Source organism: Suillus plorans (assembly GCF_016647745.1).
Source record: "Suillus plorans strain S12 chromosome Unknown HD556scaffold_22, whole genome shotgun sequence".
NCBI classification, from domain to species: Eukaryota; Fungi; Basidiomycota; class Agaricomycetes; order Boletales; family Suillaceae; genus Suillus; species Suillus plorans.
Window position 1 is genome coordinate 251,473 of NW_024537406.1, and position 13,656 is coordinate 265,128.

The window sequence follows — 13,656 nt, forward strand, 5'->3', positions numbered from 1 at the left end:
CAAGACCGTATCGCTCCCACCAACGAAGAGATCACTCGCCATAGAAAAGAACATCGACAGAAGAAGATGTAAGAAATCGCTCCCACCGCTTTTCAGAAAAAAGAAAGAAGTCAGAAAAGAAACGACCCGAACTTGGACAAATTCCAAACTACGGAAGCCGATACAGGTGAAGGTGGCAACTAAAGAAACCACCTCCCCCTATACCGCTTCTGTGGAAGAAATAGTTGATGAAGAAGTACCCAACTATGACACGAAGGAAGACGTCTGGTCAGAAAACTTCAAATCCCCAGTCACTGACCCGCTAGCCTATCAATTGGCCAATGACGAAGTACTCGTCGAATATGCCACTGATGGATCCACCGTACGCATCATAGAAGATATAACCTTCGATACCCCACTCGTTCGAGACGGGACATCAAAAAAGGAACAAAATTACGGAAAGACGAGTAATAAAGCCCAAGAATTCGCGGTCGCAGGAGAAATAGAAAAACAGAAAAAAACTTTCGAAGAACTCGTCCCTCACTTCCTCCACCAGTATCAAGACGTCTTCGCCAAGGATGGTCTTAACAAACTCCCGCCGGAAAGGCCTGGGGTAGATCATCATATCGACCTCAAACCTGGATTCGTGCCCAAAACGTCGAAAGTCTATCCGTTATCAGGAAAAGAGCGAGAAGCTGTCAAAACGTTTATCGAAGAAAACACCAGAAAAGGTTTTATTGTTCCCTCTAAGTCACCTCAAGCCAGCGGATTCTTTTTCGTAGGAAAGAAAAGCGGAGAACTGCGCCCCTGCCAAGATTATCGGTATCTCAATGATTGGACCATACGAAATCAATATCCCCTCCCCCTGCCAAAATCCCTCATTGAACAACTCTATGACGCCAAGTACTTCACGAAGATCGACATAAGATCAGGGTACAATAACGTAAGGATCCACCCGGAAGATCGATGGAAAGCAGCGTTTACCACTCAAGAAGGGCTGTTCGAGCCAACGGTCATGTTTTTTGGATTAACGAATTCTCCCGCAACCTTTCAGGCGTTCATGACCAATCTCTGCCAGAAACAGATAAACCAAGGATGGTTAGTCATATACATGGACGATCTTCTGATCTTCTCGAAGGATCTTCAGCAGCACCAAGCGCGAACCATTGAAATCCTCGACATCCTTCGAAAAGAAAAACTATTCGTTAAACCAGAAAAATGCACCTTTGACGCACGGGAAGTAGAATATCTTGGAATGATGATCCGACCAGGAGAAGTGGGGATGGAACCTGCCAAAGTAGACGGGATTAAACACTGGCCAACCCCGGGAAATCTAAAAGACACGCGGTCTTTCCTAGGATTCTGCAATTTCTACCGGACATTCATCGCTCATTACTCAGATATCGCTCGACCCCTTATCGACCTCACGAAGAAAGACCACCCTTTCGTTTGGACTGACAAATGCCAGAACGCTTTTGACCACCTTAAAAACGCCTTTTTATCGCAACCAGTACTAAGAAACCCGGATCCAACTCGCCAGTTCGCAATTGCTACCGATGCGTCGTTAGCAGCAACCGGAGCAGTGTTGCTGCAGACTGATGAAAATGGAATGTACCATCCATGCGGTTACCTATCCCAATCACTCAACCCCGCAGAACGAAACTACGAAATCTTTGACAGAGAACTGCTGGCAGTCGTTAGAGCACTCTCTGAATGGCGCCACTATTTGGAAGGAAGCCCCCACACCGTGATAGTATTCACGGATCATATGAACCTCCTGTACTTCCGTTCCGCCCAAAAGCTGACACGAAGGCAGGCACGATGGCAGCTCATCCTTTCCAATTATCAGTTAGAATTGCATCACATTGCAGGGACCAAATTAGCCGCTCCTGATGCCCTTTCTCGACGCCCGGACCATTCACTCGGAAAAGACGATAACGAAAATCGCGTTCTCCTTCCTGATGCCATGTTCGTGCGACTGATTGACAATAATTTGTCAGAAAGTATTGCACGTAACTCCGCCGAAGATCCCGTATACCAGAAAGCCCTAGAAGCATTGGACGGAGTATGCCTTCCCCCAATGAAATCCGCCCTCTCCGACTGGACGTGCATTAATGGCGTCCTCTTTTATAAAAATAGGGCTTACGTACCAGCAGCTCAACGGCATGATGTGTTATTTAAACACCATGATCATCCTACAGCGGGACATCCCGGCCGATTCAAAACTGAAGAACTCGTCAAACGAGATTTCTGGTGGCCAGCCATGGGAACTTACATCCGTAAATACGTCGACGGATGCGCTTTATGTCAGCAGATGAAGGCTGACACACACCCTGTTACCCCGCCCTTACGCCCGATCCCCTCCGTCGCCACTCGCCCCTTCTCCCAACTCTCTGTTGACCTTATCACCGACCTACCCGTATCGAGCGGTTTTGACTCTATCATGATCGTGGTAGACCATGGGCTTATGAAGGGGGTAATTATTTCACCATGCAATAAAAACATCACCTCCGAAGGAGTGGCCAAACTATTTCTCAAAAACGTGTTCAAAAGATTCGGCCTCCACGAGAAAGTGATCTCAGATAGAGGACCGCAGTTCATTTCGAAATTCTCTCGAGAACTTGCCCGGCTCCTCGGATATCAGATTGCCACATCAACCGCCTACCACCCTCAGACAGACGGACAGACAGAACGACTCAACCAGGAACTAGAAACCTACCTACGGATCTACTGCAGAAGCAATCCGCTGGAATGGTCCAATCATCTTCCTATCGCCGAATTCGTCCATAATCATCGGAAACACGATGCCAGAAACACATCCCCCTTTTTCCTCATGATGGGTTATGAACCACGAGGAATCCCACACATCTTACCAGTATCAGACACGCCGGCAGCAGAAGAAAGACTTAGGAACCTCCAGAAGATACGAGAAGAAGCTCTCGCCTGTCATAACATCGCTATGCAACGAATGGCAGAAAGGTCTCGCCATGAGAAGTACCGACCATGGAAGATAGGAGATAAGGTATGGCTTACAGCCACCAATCTCCTGACATCTTTACCTTCTAGGAAACTTGCGCCCAAACGATACGGTCCATTCGTCATTACCGCAGTCTTATCTCCCATCACGTTTACCCTGAAACTCCCAGATCAGTGGAAAGTTCACCCCACGTTCCATGCTTCTGAACTATCGTCCTATCGCGAAACAGAGATACACGGACCGAACTACACCGAACCTCCACCTGACATTATCAATGGCGAAGAAGAATATGAAATAGAAGCTATTCTTAGCCATAAGGGCGCGGGTAAACGAAGACGCTATCTCGTATCGTGGATAGGCTACTCTTCCGGAAGCAACGAATGGATACCCGAAGAGAACTTGCAGAGTTCGAAAGAACTTCTGACAACATATAAGAAGAGGCACAAGCTGAACTAAACGAACCATTCCCCTGCAAACGAAACCCAAGTAACATGACTCCCCCATTGACACCTTCCCCTACTGGATCCTCTTCATCCTCGCACTCTCTCGGAAACTCTTCGTACAAAACAAACATCCTTAATCTAGACGACGACGCCATCGTCGAGACCACTCTGCTGTCCCTTCCCCACGCAATTGAGCTTGAGAAACAGCTCGCTGAAGCACCCGCGTCCGCTGCCGCCCCTGTCATATCCCAGATTCACATCATACGCGCCACCGCCGCCCTTGAGCTCAGACTCAAAGAAATCGAAAACGATGCCCTCAGACTCGCATGCCAGCACCTCCAAAGACAAATACGCAGCCTTGAGATTCAGCTGCTTCCTTCTGCTTTTAGCACTATCTGCAAGTCAGTTATACGGACTGTTGAAGAACGAAACCAGACCCAAGTCGGTCGCCCGCCAAGCCCTGTTATTAGCGCTCCCCCCAGCAACGTACTTACTGCAGATACGGCTGGAGAAGAAACTCAGCCTGCTGCTCAACCAACACCAGTCGAAGAACCACTCCCCATCCCCGAACCCACCGTCGTCTTTAAACGAAAGACCCGCAGAGGGGCTACCGTGCACGGAGTGTCAAAGACTAGAGCTTCTAAGGGAAAGAAGCGTGAAGTCATTGACCTCACCGAAACCCCCGACGTCATCACTGTAAAACAACCTCAGTTTTCCGCAGACAATTTCGTCTGTCGCGTCTGCAAGAAACTTGGGCATCGCCATAAGAATTGCCCCGAATATTACTGCCGCATCTGCCAGGCCCAGAAACCCGGCCATCTTTCCATCTATTGCCCCTACGCTGCAAAGAAAGAACTGTTCCCATTGGTTTATACCGATGACGGCTTCTATGAAGCATTAGCGGCATGGGAGGCCAGGAAAGATGAAGAACTTCTGGAAGAAATAGAAAGGGCGAACCGGGATTACGCCACCAGGTATAATGAACCAGAGTTCTGCAACGCTGACGCAGATCCCATCCACTACGACTACATGAACGAATACTGCGACAACGAAGAGAATTGAAGTCGGAGACTTCAACCGTAACAGGGGGGTAATGTTACAATAACATTCAGAAAGGCCCCTATACTCATTTTCCTTTGCTTCTTAAACGGGCCGTCCGTACCACGCTTATCTCTTATCATGCCTATCTCTTATCTTGACTCTTATCTCGCCAAGCGGGCTGTCCGCCTCTCTTTTTGCTTCTATCTTGATAACGCATTTACAAGCTCCGCTTGAACACTGGTATATAAACCTACATACCTACAGTTGTATTCTCTACTTTAATCTACTGGGTTTTACCTGGAACATTGTCCTTCAGTAAGGTCTCCAACCTTGCTGTCTAAGAACCACTATTCTAAGGGAGTCAGCGACACTCGCCTTAGCCAGAACACTTGATCTCTCAATCGAGAGCAGATTTACGTCTATCCGGCATCCTGCCGATTGTCTACTCAGACAGAGATAGCTCGACTTATCCCAGTCGTAACAGCAGGCGCTTCCGATCCTTTACCATTCGATATTCCCCGTGTCCGCTTTGTCGAAGCCGGTCTCGCACTATCTTACTATCAAGATAATAGCAAGCCTGCATCCAAGGTTACATCGGCACGTGCATGTTTTCTTCTCGAGGAAGTTATCGATGGCAGAGACGAGGATTTCGTCAAGTATATTCACAACATGGATCCCAACCCGTTACTTGATCCAGATGAATCCGGGTATGACTTCGCATTGTTTCTTGCCTTCACACAACATGTGCAGTATGCAAAGACAGGTGGGCTCGTCTTCATCTCCGATTATCAAGGTATGTACTTTACATGGTTGCGCATCAGCAATTCTTACATTAGAATCAAACAGGCAACGACAAGCTGTTGACCGACCCACAGATTATGACGCATCCTTCAGTTAGCGAGCAGAAAGATATGTTTGGGGGGGGCAACATCGAGAAAGCCGTCAGTGAATTTGAGACTCGCCACATTTGCAACCACTTTTGCAAATGGCCAGGGTTTGAACTCGAGGAGTTTGGGGGCGAAGTAGCTTAGATGACATCTTGTTTTCCTTCAGTTTTCATCATGATATGCTCGACTTAGATTCAAACAAGTAAATAGGTTTGCACTGATCAACACAACCAAATACACTAGAACGGTGGTCGAGGTCCAATTACTATACTAGGAAATTTTTCGTTGAGATTTGAGCACGAGTGTCCGGCTTTCCATACGAAGACTCGCTACCAGTTGCGTAAGCCAAAAACCTTAAAAATCACAGCCACACGAAGCTTCGCGAGCACTCGCGCGCTCATTTGCCCAAGCAATCATAGCAATGTTTGCCATCACATAAAGAAAGAAGGGACCAGTGGTTGGTGCAAGTGCACGTAGGCAGCTAGTGCAAGTAGAACTATCCAGTATATTGGTTTGAACATTGTCAGCAGACTCAGCACATATAGCAAATCACCTAATTAACTTGAAACACTATGACAATAACTTTGTATGTCTACTTCGGAACACCAAATAACTTAAGATAAATACTGCAAGAAAGTGATAATAAATAGAAACAAAATCCCCTGCTCTTTAAAGTACGAGGCAGCCATTAACTTCACCGAGCATTACACACCACTGCCGGTCGATATATGCACAATGCACATGCTCTCCTGGAAAGCGATTGAAGCCATGCCAGTCGCAGTGTCGGCATCAGCAACGAGCTTAGCGTGGTATTCTCGAACACCAATGATCAGGCGCGGTCCTAGCACAAACATCTGCACGTTTGTCAAAATCTGAACAAAACCAAAAATAATCTGAGTGTCCAGGGCAATGTCCTATAGGAACGATAAGTTGTGCTAGCGTACACAGGCGAGTGAAAGATTGACATACCGTTAAGAATGCTGGAGAGAACTCAAGAATGAGATGGAAGCAAGAAACAGCAACAAAGCTACCACGTCCGACCCATCAATGGAAAAAAAGGAACAACCACAATGAGTTTACCTGGCAAAGTAAACCAGATGAGTTTTCATTAACACCGTGAAACAGTCCTCGATAATCCCCCCTGCTGAATGTTGTCGCAGTTCATGGAAGTGTTCTACCGCAATCCAGATTGCGAGGCATAGCGCGAGGACCTCCCACACAGTGGCGAGTATCCAAGTAATGGAATTTAGCAATATGATATCTTCCGCATAGTTAATCTGGCACCGACAAGTGCCCAAGAGAATTAGTTTCTCTGGTATTCGTCAATAAGGCCCATGCACGTTCGTTTTCAACCACAATGGCACGTACCCCCTGAAGTATACATCGTTGACATTATGGCGGCTGCTGCGTCGAAAATGTTGTCAGCCAGGAAGGTGAAAATGAGAAATATCAGGATCTTTCTGGATCCTTGATACATGGCATACAACCGAGCGATGATGATGACTTGCAGCATTTTTTCAGTGAAGTGAATATCACTAAGGTCTCGCAACTGCAAAGCTCACCCCGCAGCATCGCAAATACCACAATGACCGTCCAACTCTGTACGATGTATATAATAAAGCCTGACGAATCCAGTGAGTGACCACTGACCAGCCTCGGGTAGCACACACTCCAGACAGACTCACATCTGTGGCAGTATAGCACGGCAGTCATTAGTGAACCAATAAGTTAGTAAAGAACCACACCCACTGCTACAGGGTACCACGGTTAATTGTAAGGGAATAGTACCAGGCATCTGTACAGAAGACTCACTGTATCTGTCAACGAGATAGTCGGAACATTGCCTGAATGCCGTTGGTCAGAAGATGTGAAGATGGCGAATACACTAAGGAGACATACTCAGCATGTACAGGCTGATAATGAGAAATAGTCGATTAGTATAACAACGATTGTGTAGCCTTCCGGACATACGTAGCGGATAAGATTCCAAGGTAGCGCACCTAGCATACTTTCAAGTCAGCACGCATGGCAACCGCAACAAGCTACATACACCGAGATACAGAACTGTCATTACCGACCAGCGTTGTCTCTGAAATCAAGTGTATTTTCACGTGTGCTTCCCTGACACCAGACTCTACTTACCCAGATCAGTTCCACCTATGAAGCCATTCTCAGCGAGATGGCTGCTCCGGTCATACCATCGACATACCTCTTGTCCAAATGTAAGTGCTAAAAATACATGTAAGATATCAGCAGTTATCATGCTCACCCCAATTATATATCACTGCAACAAAGGCGGCAACTGCAAAACCACAGTCAAGCTTAGATTGAGTCAACTTCAACATCCAACTGCTCTCCACGAACCTACAAAATAGCTGCCCAAACAATATGAATTGACGATCGGCCACCAAGCGGGATCATTTGAGACTATGGCCATATTGGTAGAAAATGGGTGTGGGTGAGAGGCGAACCTGGTGGACCTATGACGATGGCATTCCTGCTAGTTATACTATCATCCAGTGCTTGGGTCATGAAAACGAGATCTAGGGTTGATGACCATTCTTGCTTTAATTGGCCTAAGTAAATTGAGACAGATGAACTCAATCCAGGCTCCCGACATAGTTGTTGGTCGTGAAGCAGCCGTGAGGGTAGAATACTTGAACACCGCAAGAGATTGAAGAACTTCAACATACATGCGCACCTTCTTGCTTCTCTGCCTCGATGATCGGACTTTTGTCTCATAGGGCTGCCAAAAATGGTGAGTGCAGAATCTTCAACTTGCAATGTGGTGTTGGCGCAGTGGTGACAAGCATCAGTTTTCACAGCCAGAGACACACTAGTCGACCTGCTGTGGTGACAAGTGTCGGTTTTCACAGCCGGATACACCGTAATTGAGAGTATAAGATTGATATCTGGTGAATTCGGATACAATACCATCTCTAGATTAAGATAGCGTCGAGAGGACATGGAAAGAGACGACTCGGGTGTGCTGTTATGACCGCATGAAGCCTGCCTTGTTGTTCTTCAAACTGCACTGGCTGATGTCGTAAAGCCTGTTCAACGAGCCTCAATCTTAGGATACCAGATTGTACAATGACTCACCTCGGCCACACAGCTGCCAAGGTGCACCCTTCTACGCTAAATCCACAACTTCGTCTAACAACGGTTTTGGTGTGATGTGACCTTGGAGAAAGCTTACTATCTCAATGGCATTCGATGGGCATCAGCAGTTTTTGCTTCGCAGGCCTGAGTGTGACAGCACCTCCGAGGCCGTTCAATGAGGTGGGCTTGTGTTGGAATGTAATAAAGGTCCAGACGAGGTAGACAGATAACTCACCTGTACAACCAATTCAGGCACACCTTTCAATGCCCTGCTCCTCCGTTTCCTAAGCATGGGCCACCACCTCATCTTCTAGCCCTCCACCTCAGTCATTGGCTATTCATATTATAAGGATGACATCAAACCATAAGGACAGAACTGATACAAGGCGCACCATACTTTACTTGCATCAATTGTGACAACCTGATTCAAGATCCGTAGTTTTTGTGCGGAGAATATAACACCATCCCTAGATTACGAACAGGAATGAGAGAGCACAGGGAGAAAAGAGATCCAGGGGTGACCCTTATGCCACAGGAAGTTGGCAAGCCGGCATAGATGTGAGAAAATGAAGTAACTGCCACAAAGTCGTAGTCAACTCACCTCCGAGCTGTACAACCCTCAACGTTCACCGTTTAATCCCATGCGCTGCTTTCCTCATTCCGCCCAAACCTTCACTCCAGGGATTAGCTGTCGCGTGCGCAGCTGTGCACGCCACTTTGAAGGAGGATCATCCTGGAATAGCATCCTAGTAAGATCCATCAATTGCACGATATTCGGAATCAGCATAGCGGTTGATCCCATCAAAGCGGCACTATCACATTAATATTCCTGTTATACTATTGATATTAATTGGCAATGTGGCAAATGCCAGAAGATAGCGAGCATTTGCACTGTTTGATGTACAGTTGGGTTGTTGCACATCGGTGGCAGGAACTGTATATAGTAAATGTTGCTTTGCTGTAGAAGTGACGGACAGCGAGAGCCTGCCTAAATTATCATTGTGCACATCCCTCAGCGCTCGGCTTTCCTGTAGCAGTTGATAAGTCAATCAAAATGTCGATCCAGTACGAAAATAATGGGGGGTATGGTTTTATATACATAAACGCAGCATCATCGTACTTCTCCATTCATTATACTCCCTATACGCTCTAATCCAACCTCCACAAAACCTATTCTCCCGCCTACATATCCCTCTCACTCTCCCCCTTGAACATATTCGTAATTTGTTATTATCAGAAGCTGGGTTTGCAGCAGGAGCAGGAGATGGTGGACTTGCAGTGCCCGTGCAAATGCCACCCGATCTCGAACTTTTACTAAGTCGCCTCAAGACAGATGAATCGAGGGGATGGTTTGTTCGGTGTGCTCCTTCCTTATTTCTCATGCATTGCAAATTCATGACCACTTATAGGTTTGGTCAAAGGGCGCTGCAGACATGCGCTCCATGCACCTCTGCGGCTGATTATGCCCTCTTTGTATTCGCAGGCATCCTTCTCGCCTATGTCCGAACTGCTGCAGTGCTGCTGTTACTTACTTCCAGCCAAAATCGGAGGGATAGATGGAGGGTGTATGTTTTAGGCGTGTTAATATGCGCAGCCCTCGCAGAATGCTACGTCCTAGCTTCCTTCAGCGCAGCTCCACTCCCCAAAGACGGAACCCGAGTCTTTATGGTATGTGTCTTTCACTTTCAGGCATCACTCACAGTCCAACTCGGTATGCACAGTGGCACGACAACATCCAATTCACACGCCAAGTGCTATTCCTCCTCCTTCCAATCCTTACTCAGTTTCTCCCAGAGGTACAGCACCAAGGACCACCCAGCATGTCCCTCGCCCCAGCTCTCGCACACCTCGAGCGTTCCATCCCCCGCGCACATCTCTTGAAATATACACGTGCTGCTGTCATGCGCAACCCCGAGCTGCGCGAACGCGCGGTAAGGTGGTGGGCAAGAAAGAAGAGGGAAGGAGATGCCGGGAGAGCAGGTGAGGCGGTACAAAGGGCGGCGCTGAAGATGGGGCTTGGGTTTGCTGATGCTGGGGGTGCTGAGGAGGGGAAGTTGAGGATGAGCGCGAGGTTGGCGATAGAGTCTTTGAAGGGATTGTTTGTTACCCCTGTGGGTCCTTGAGTGTCACGATCATACTTGATGCGCAGTTTATCCTGTGCTTTGTACTATTGGTGAGTCTCGTTCCTGTGGTATTTTTATTCAGCTGATACGGTGATTCCAGGTAAATTAGATACATCACTAGAGTGTAAGATCCGACCTTCCTCAACCCGGTATCGGCTGCTTCTTGGCGAGTCGAATAAGGTTTCATCATAGGACTCCCCGGAACATGTGATCGAGGATACCCGGTGCCCTCTGTTCCCCACGATGTAAACAGGCATCAGCTGAGACGAGTATCGGCATGGTTATGGTGATGCTTCTTTCCAGTGATGGCACTAACCAGAGACCTTCTAGCCAATACCCATTACCCTAGAAGCGGCGTTCCGTGCTCGCAATGAATCACGCGTTCCGAATGAGGGTTGCATGGAGGCGTTGCTACATTCCTCGTATGGTTACTACCTTTATCCTTTTGTGCATGCTGGATTTGCGAATTGCGAATTGAATACTTGAGGGTTATCCTGTAAATAAGCGCCCATACAGTAATATCATCCAACGCACGCACGTGTTTCCTTCTCTCATCGAGCTCCAACACCACAGTGTCCAACCACATAACGTGACAATTTCACATAATCCCTTTACTTTTTCTTTCTTTTTCTTTCCCTCCTCTCATTCCCATCTACAACACTCAAGAACAATAATCAAGATCAAGAAGATCATCGTCAACAATGGCTGACGAAGCAATCATCAAGATACCCTCCGGCGAAGTCCTAGAAGACGACGATTCAGAAACCCCGGGCCCAACCATCTCCCTCCCTGACTCAGGCGACGTAGGCGAAGGCGGAAAACTGAGCATGATCGTTCAGCTCGTCAAGAAGTGTCTGGGGGTCAAGGATATCGCTGCCATGTCCGTTACTTTCTCTCTGCATGAAACCTACCACTGATTTAATCGTTGGTCCCTGTCAGGCGACTGTCATTACCTGCAAGTCTTCTAGAGCCCCTTCCAAATCTTGAATATTGGCATTATCTCGACAGACCTGACCTGTTCGCTGCGTGAGTATTAGTACTACTTCTTGCTCTGTTATTTCCCTTTGTGGGCACCTGTGGGCATTCGCTATCTATGCTGATGGGTATGCTAATTTAGTATCAATGATTCCAACGATCCCTTCGAGCGCATCTTGGCAGTCGTGCGTTTCATATTCACAAAGGACCTTAAATTCGTCGTACGTCCAACCTGCTCACCCCCTAACACCACCTTCCCACTGATTTCTCACACAGCACGGCAAAGTCTGCAAACCCTACAACAGTGTTCTAGGCGAGCACTTCCGTGGTCATTGGGACGTCCCCCCGGTTTTCTACAGTTCTGATCCAACTCAACCTCCCATCCTCCGCGTCCATACAAGTGTCCCCCCTTCCCAGGTAACTCTAGCACAAGGAGGCGAGACAGTGAGCGTGAAGAGTAATCGCAGCGGCAAGAGTTCAAAGAGCACGCGTAGTGGCCTCAGCCTCACTTCTACCTCCAAGGACAAGACATCCCCGACCCTAAGTACAGCTCCTTCATCTCTCGGCGATGCCGGTCTTTCCAAACTTTCGTTGTCTCCTCTTAATGGAAGCGGGAGTGGAAGGAACGAGGGCAAGGACAAAGACAAGGCCCATATCCGAGTCGTATACGTAACAGAACAAGTATCGCACCACCCCCCCGTAAGCGCATATTATGCCTCATGTCCCTTGCGTGGGGTGGAGATGGCAGGCATCGACCAGATTAGCGCAAAAGTGAGCGGTACGGCCGTGCGCGTCGCCCCAGGGTCGTTCAACAAGGGCATCTACATCAATCTTACATCGGGACCGGGCATGGGGGAGAAGTATCACATCACGCACCCGGTGGCTAATGTAAATGGGATCTTGAGGGGGAGCTTTTATATCACTGTGGGGGATAGCACGATCGTTACTTGTGTGGGTGCGAAGGGAGTGGCATATCGGGCTGTGATTGAGTATAAAGAAGAGGTGCGTTTCTCTCCCCCCGGTAATAGGGGATCGTGATGGGACGAGTATTGACGATGGGACAAGTCATGGCTAGGCCGCGCACACTTTCTAGTCGAGGGGGTGATACACACATACAACGAAGGATCTACAGAACACATAGAATGGACGAAGGTGAAACACGTCCCCACGGCTCGGGTCGTAGCTGTCTTTGACGGATGCTGGCGGAATCATATACGGTGGCGGCGGACTGCTGCATCTCCCCCTGCTCCATCCACATCTTCAGCAGCATCATCCCCATCGACGTCAAGTTTTTCGGCCCCTTCGTTATCAGAGACGGAATACGCGACGCTCGTAGATCTCTCGACGCTCTTCGTGGTCCCGAAGAAGGTTCGCCCGCTAGAAAGGCAACTTCCAAATGAGAGTAGGAAGTTGTGGGATGGTGTGACGACGAGGCTACTTGCGAAGGAGTATGGGGAGGCTACGAAGGCAAAACTTGCAATTGAGCAGAAGCAGAGGGATGAAGCGGGTGAGAGGAAGAGGAAGGGTGTTCAGTGAGTTTCTTTTTTTCCCCTTACTGAATCGACCACTAATCTAACGGACTCAAAAAAATGCAGATTTATACCCCAGTACTTCGAGAAAGATATCAGTTCTGGAATACCCGTTCTTACCTCTGCAGGCCGGAAAGCTGTGGAAGAAGAACTCAAGGAGTGCTCTGAGACTTGGCCGTCGTCATAGAATGCCGAGTCGACGCCGTTTTGACCTACCCACGTAGGGGCCATGTCATGGGTAGAAATGTTGGATAGAGGTAGTGCGACCGATCTGGGCTTTGGACGTAGAGGGTTGGGGATTACTTAGGTCCGGGCCATGATATCATGCCGTCACGATCGTTAATGTTTTTGGAGTGGTATTTTTGTTGCTTTTACTTTTGCTTTCGTTTTAGTACCTGATGCTTATTTTTGTTTTTTGGTGAAATTTCAGGGACCTTTTTTATCATTGTGCGATGGAGATCACGTGACTTCTCGCTGCGTAAAATCAAAGCCACACAGATGCAAACAATGGACTGTATCTTCACCGAAATCTCACCATGCGCCTGGACGAGCTACAGCGTGGGTAGCAGGAGAGTCATGCAGTGCATATTTGTACATACA

General features: G+C 47.9%; 4 protein-coding genes across 4 annotated transcripts; 3 read left to right on the forward strand and 1 right to left on the reverse strand.

Moving 5' to 3' along the window:
- Positions 1-4,953: 4,953 nt before the first annotated feature.
- On the forward strand, positions 4,954-5,471 carry HD556DRAFT_1235523 (uncharacterized protein; the record flags this gene model as incomplete). The annotated part of the gene is made up of 2 exons (XM_041297754.1): positions 4,954-5,233; positions 5,287-5,471. Coding segments are annotated over 2 exons (465 nt in total), but the record flags the coding sequence as incomplete, so codon positions are not given.
- Positions 5,472-5,748: 277 nt separating this feature from the next.
- On the reverse strand, positions 5,749-7,764 carry HD556DRAFT_1526737 (uncharacterized protein; the record flags this gene model as incomplete). The annotated part of the gene is made up of 13 exons (XM_041309318.1): positions 5,749-6,241; positions 6,297-6,354; positions 6,408-6,639; positions 6,696-6,830; positions 6,890-6,926; positions 7,140-7,171; positions 7,227-7,240; positions 7,299-7,327; positions 7,378-7,416; positions 7,470-7,484; positions 7,537-7,556; positions 7,597-7,629; positions 7,692-7,764. The coding sequence occupies 13 exons, from the start codon at positions 7,762-7,764 to the stop codon at positions 6,032-6,034; spliced, it is 927 nt and encodes a 308-aa protein (XP_041161252.1). The 3' UTR covers positions 5,749-6,031.
- Positions 7,765-9,412: 1,648 nt separating this feature from the next.
- HD556DRAFT_1365161 (uncharacterized protein) lies at positions 9,413-11,033 on the forward strand. Its single transcript, XM_041302754.1, has 4 exons — positions 9,413-9,787; positions 9,839-10,097; positions 10,151-10,602; positions 10,653-11,033. Exons 1-3 carry the CDS (start codon positions 9,720-9,722, stop codon positions 10,550-10,552), a joined length of 729 nt encoding a protein of 242 aa, XP_041161253.1. The 5' UTR covers positions 9,413-9,719; the 3' UTR covers positions 10,553-10,602; positions 10,653-11,033.
- A 220-nt stretch (positions 11,034-11,253) lies between these two features.
- HD556DRAFT_1235435 (uncharacterized protein) lies at positions 11,254-13,243 on the forward strand (the record flags this gene model as incomplete). Its single annotated transcript, XM_041297746.1, has 6 exons — positions 11,254-11,432; positions 11,492-11,578; positions 11,670-11,748; positions 11,804-12,529; positions 12,593-13,059; positions 13,123-13,243. 6 exons carry the CDS (start codon positions 11,254-11,256, stop codon positions 13,241-13,243), a joined length of 1,659 nt encoding a protein of 552 aa, XP_041161254.1.
- Positions 13,244-13,656: the final 413 nt, after the last annotated feature.

What these genes read in the sequence shown, in the direction of transcription:
- HD556DRAFT_1365161 (XM_041302754.1), top strand. Translation starts at nt 9,720, where the DNA reads ATGCCACCCGATCTCGAACTTTTACTAAGTCGCCTCAAGACAGATGAA. An exon ending in TCGAGGGGATGGTTTGTTCG is followed by an intron (nt 9,788 to 9,838) that starts GTGTGCTCCTTC and finishes GACCACTTATAG; the next exon opens with GTTTGGTCAAAGGGCGCTGC. An exon ending in ACGGAACCCGAGTCTTTATG is followed by an intron (nt 10,098 to 10,150) that starts GTATGTGTCTTT and finishes CGGTATGCACAG; the next exon opens with TGGCACGACAACATCCAATT.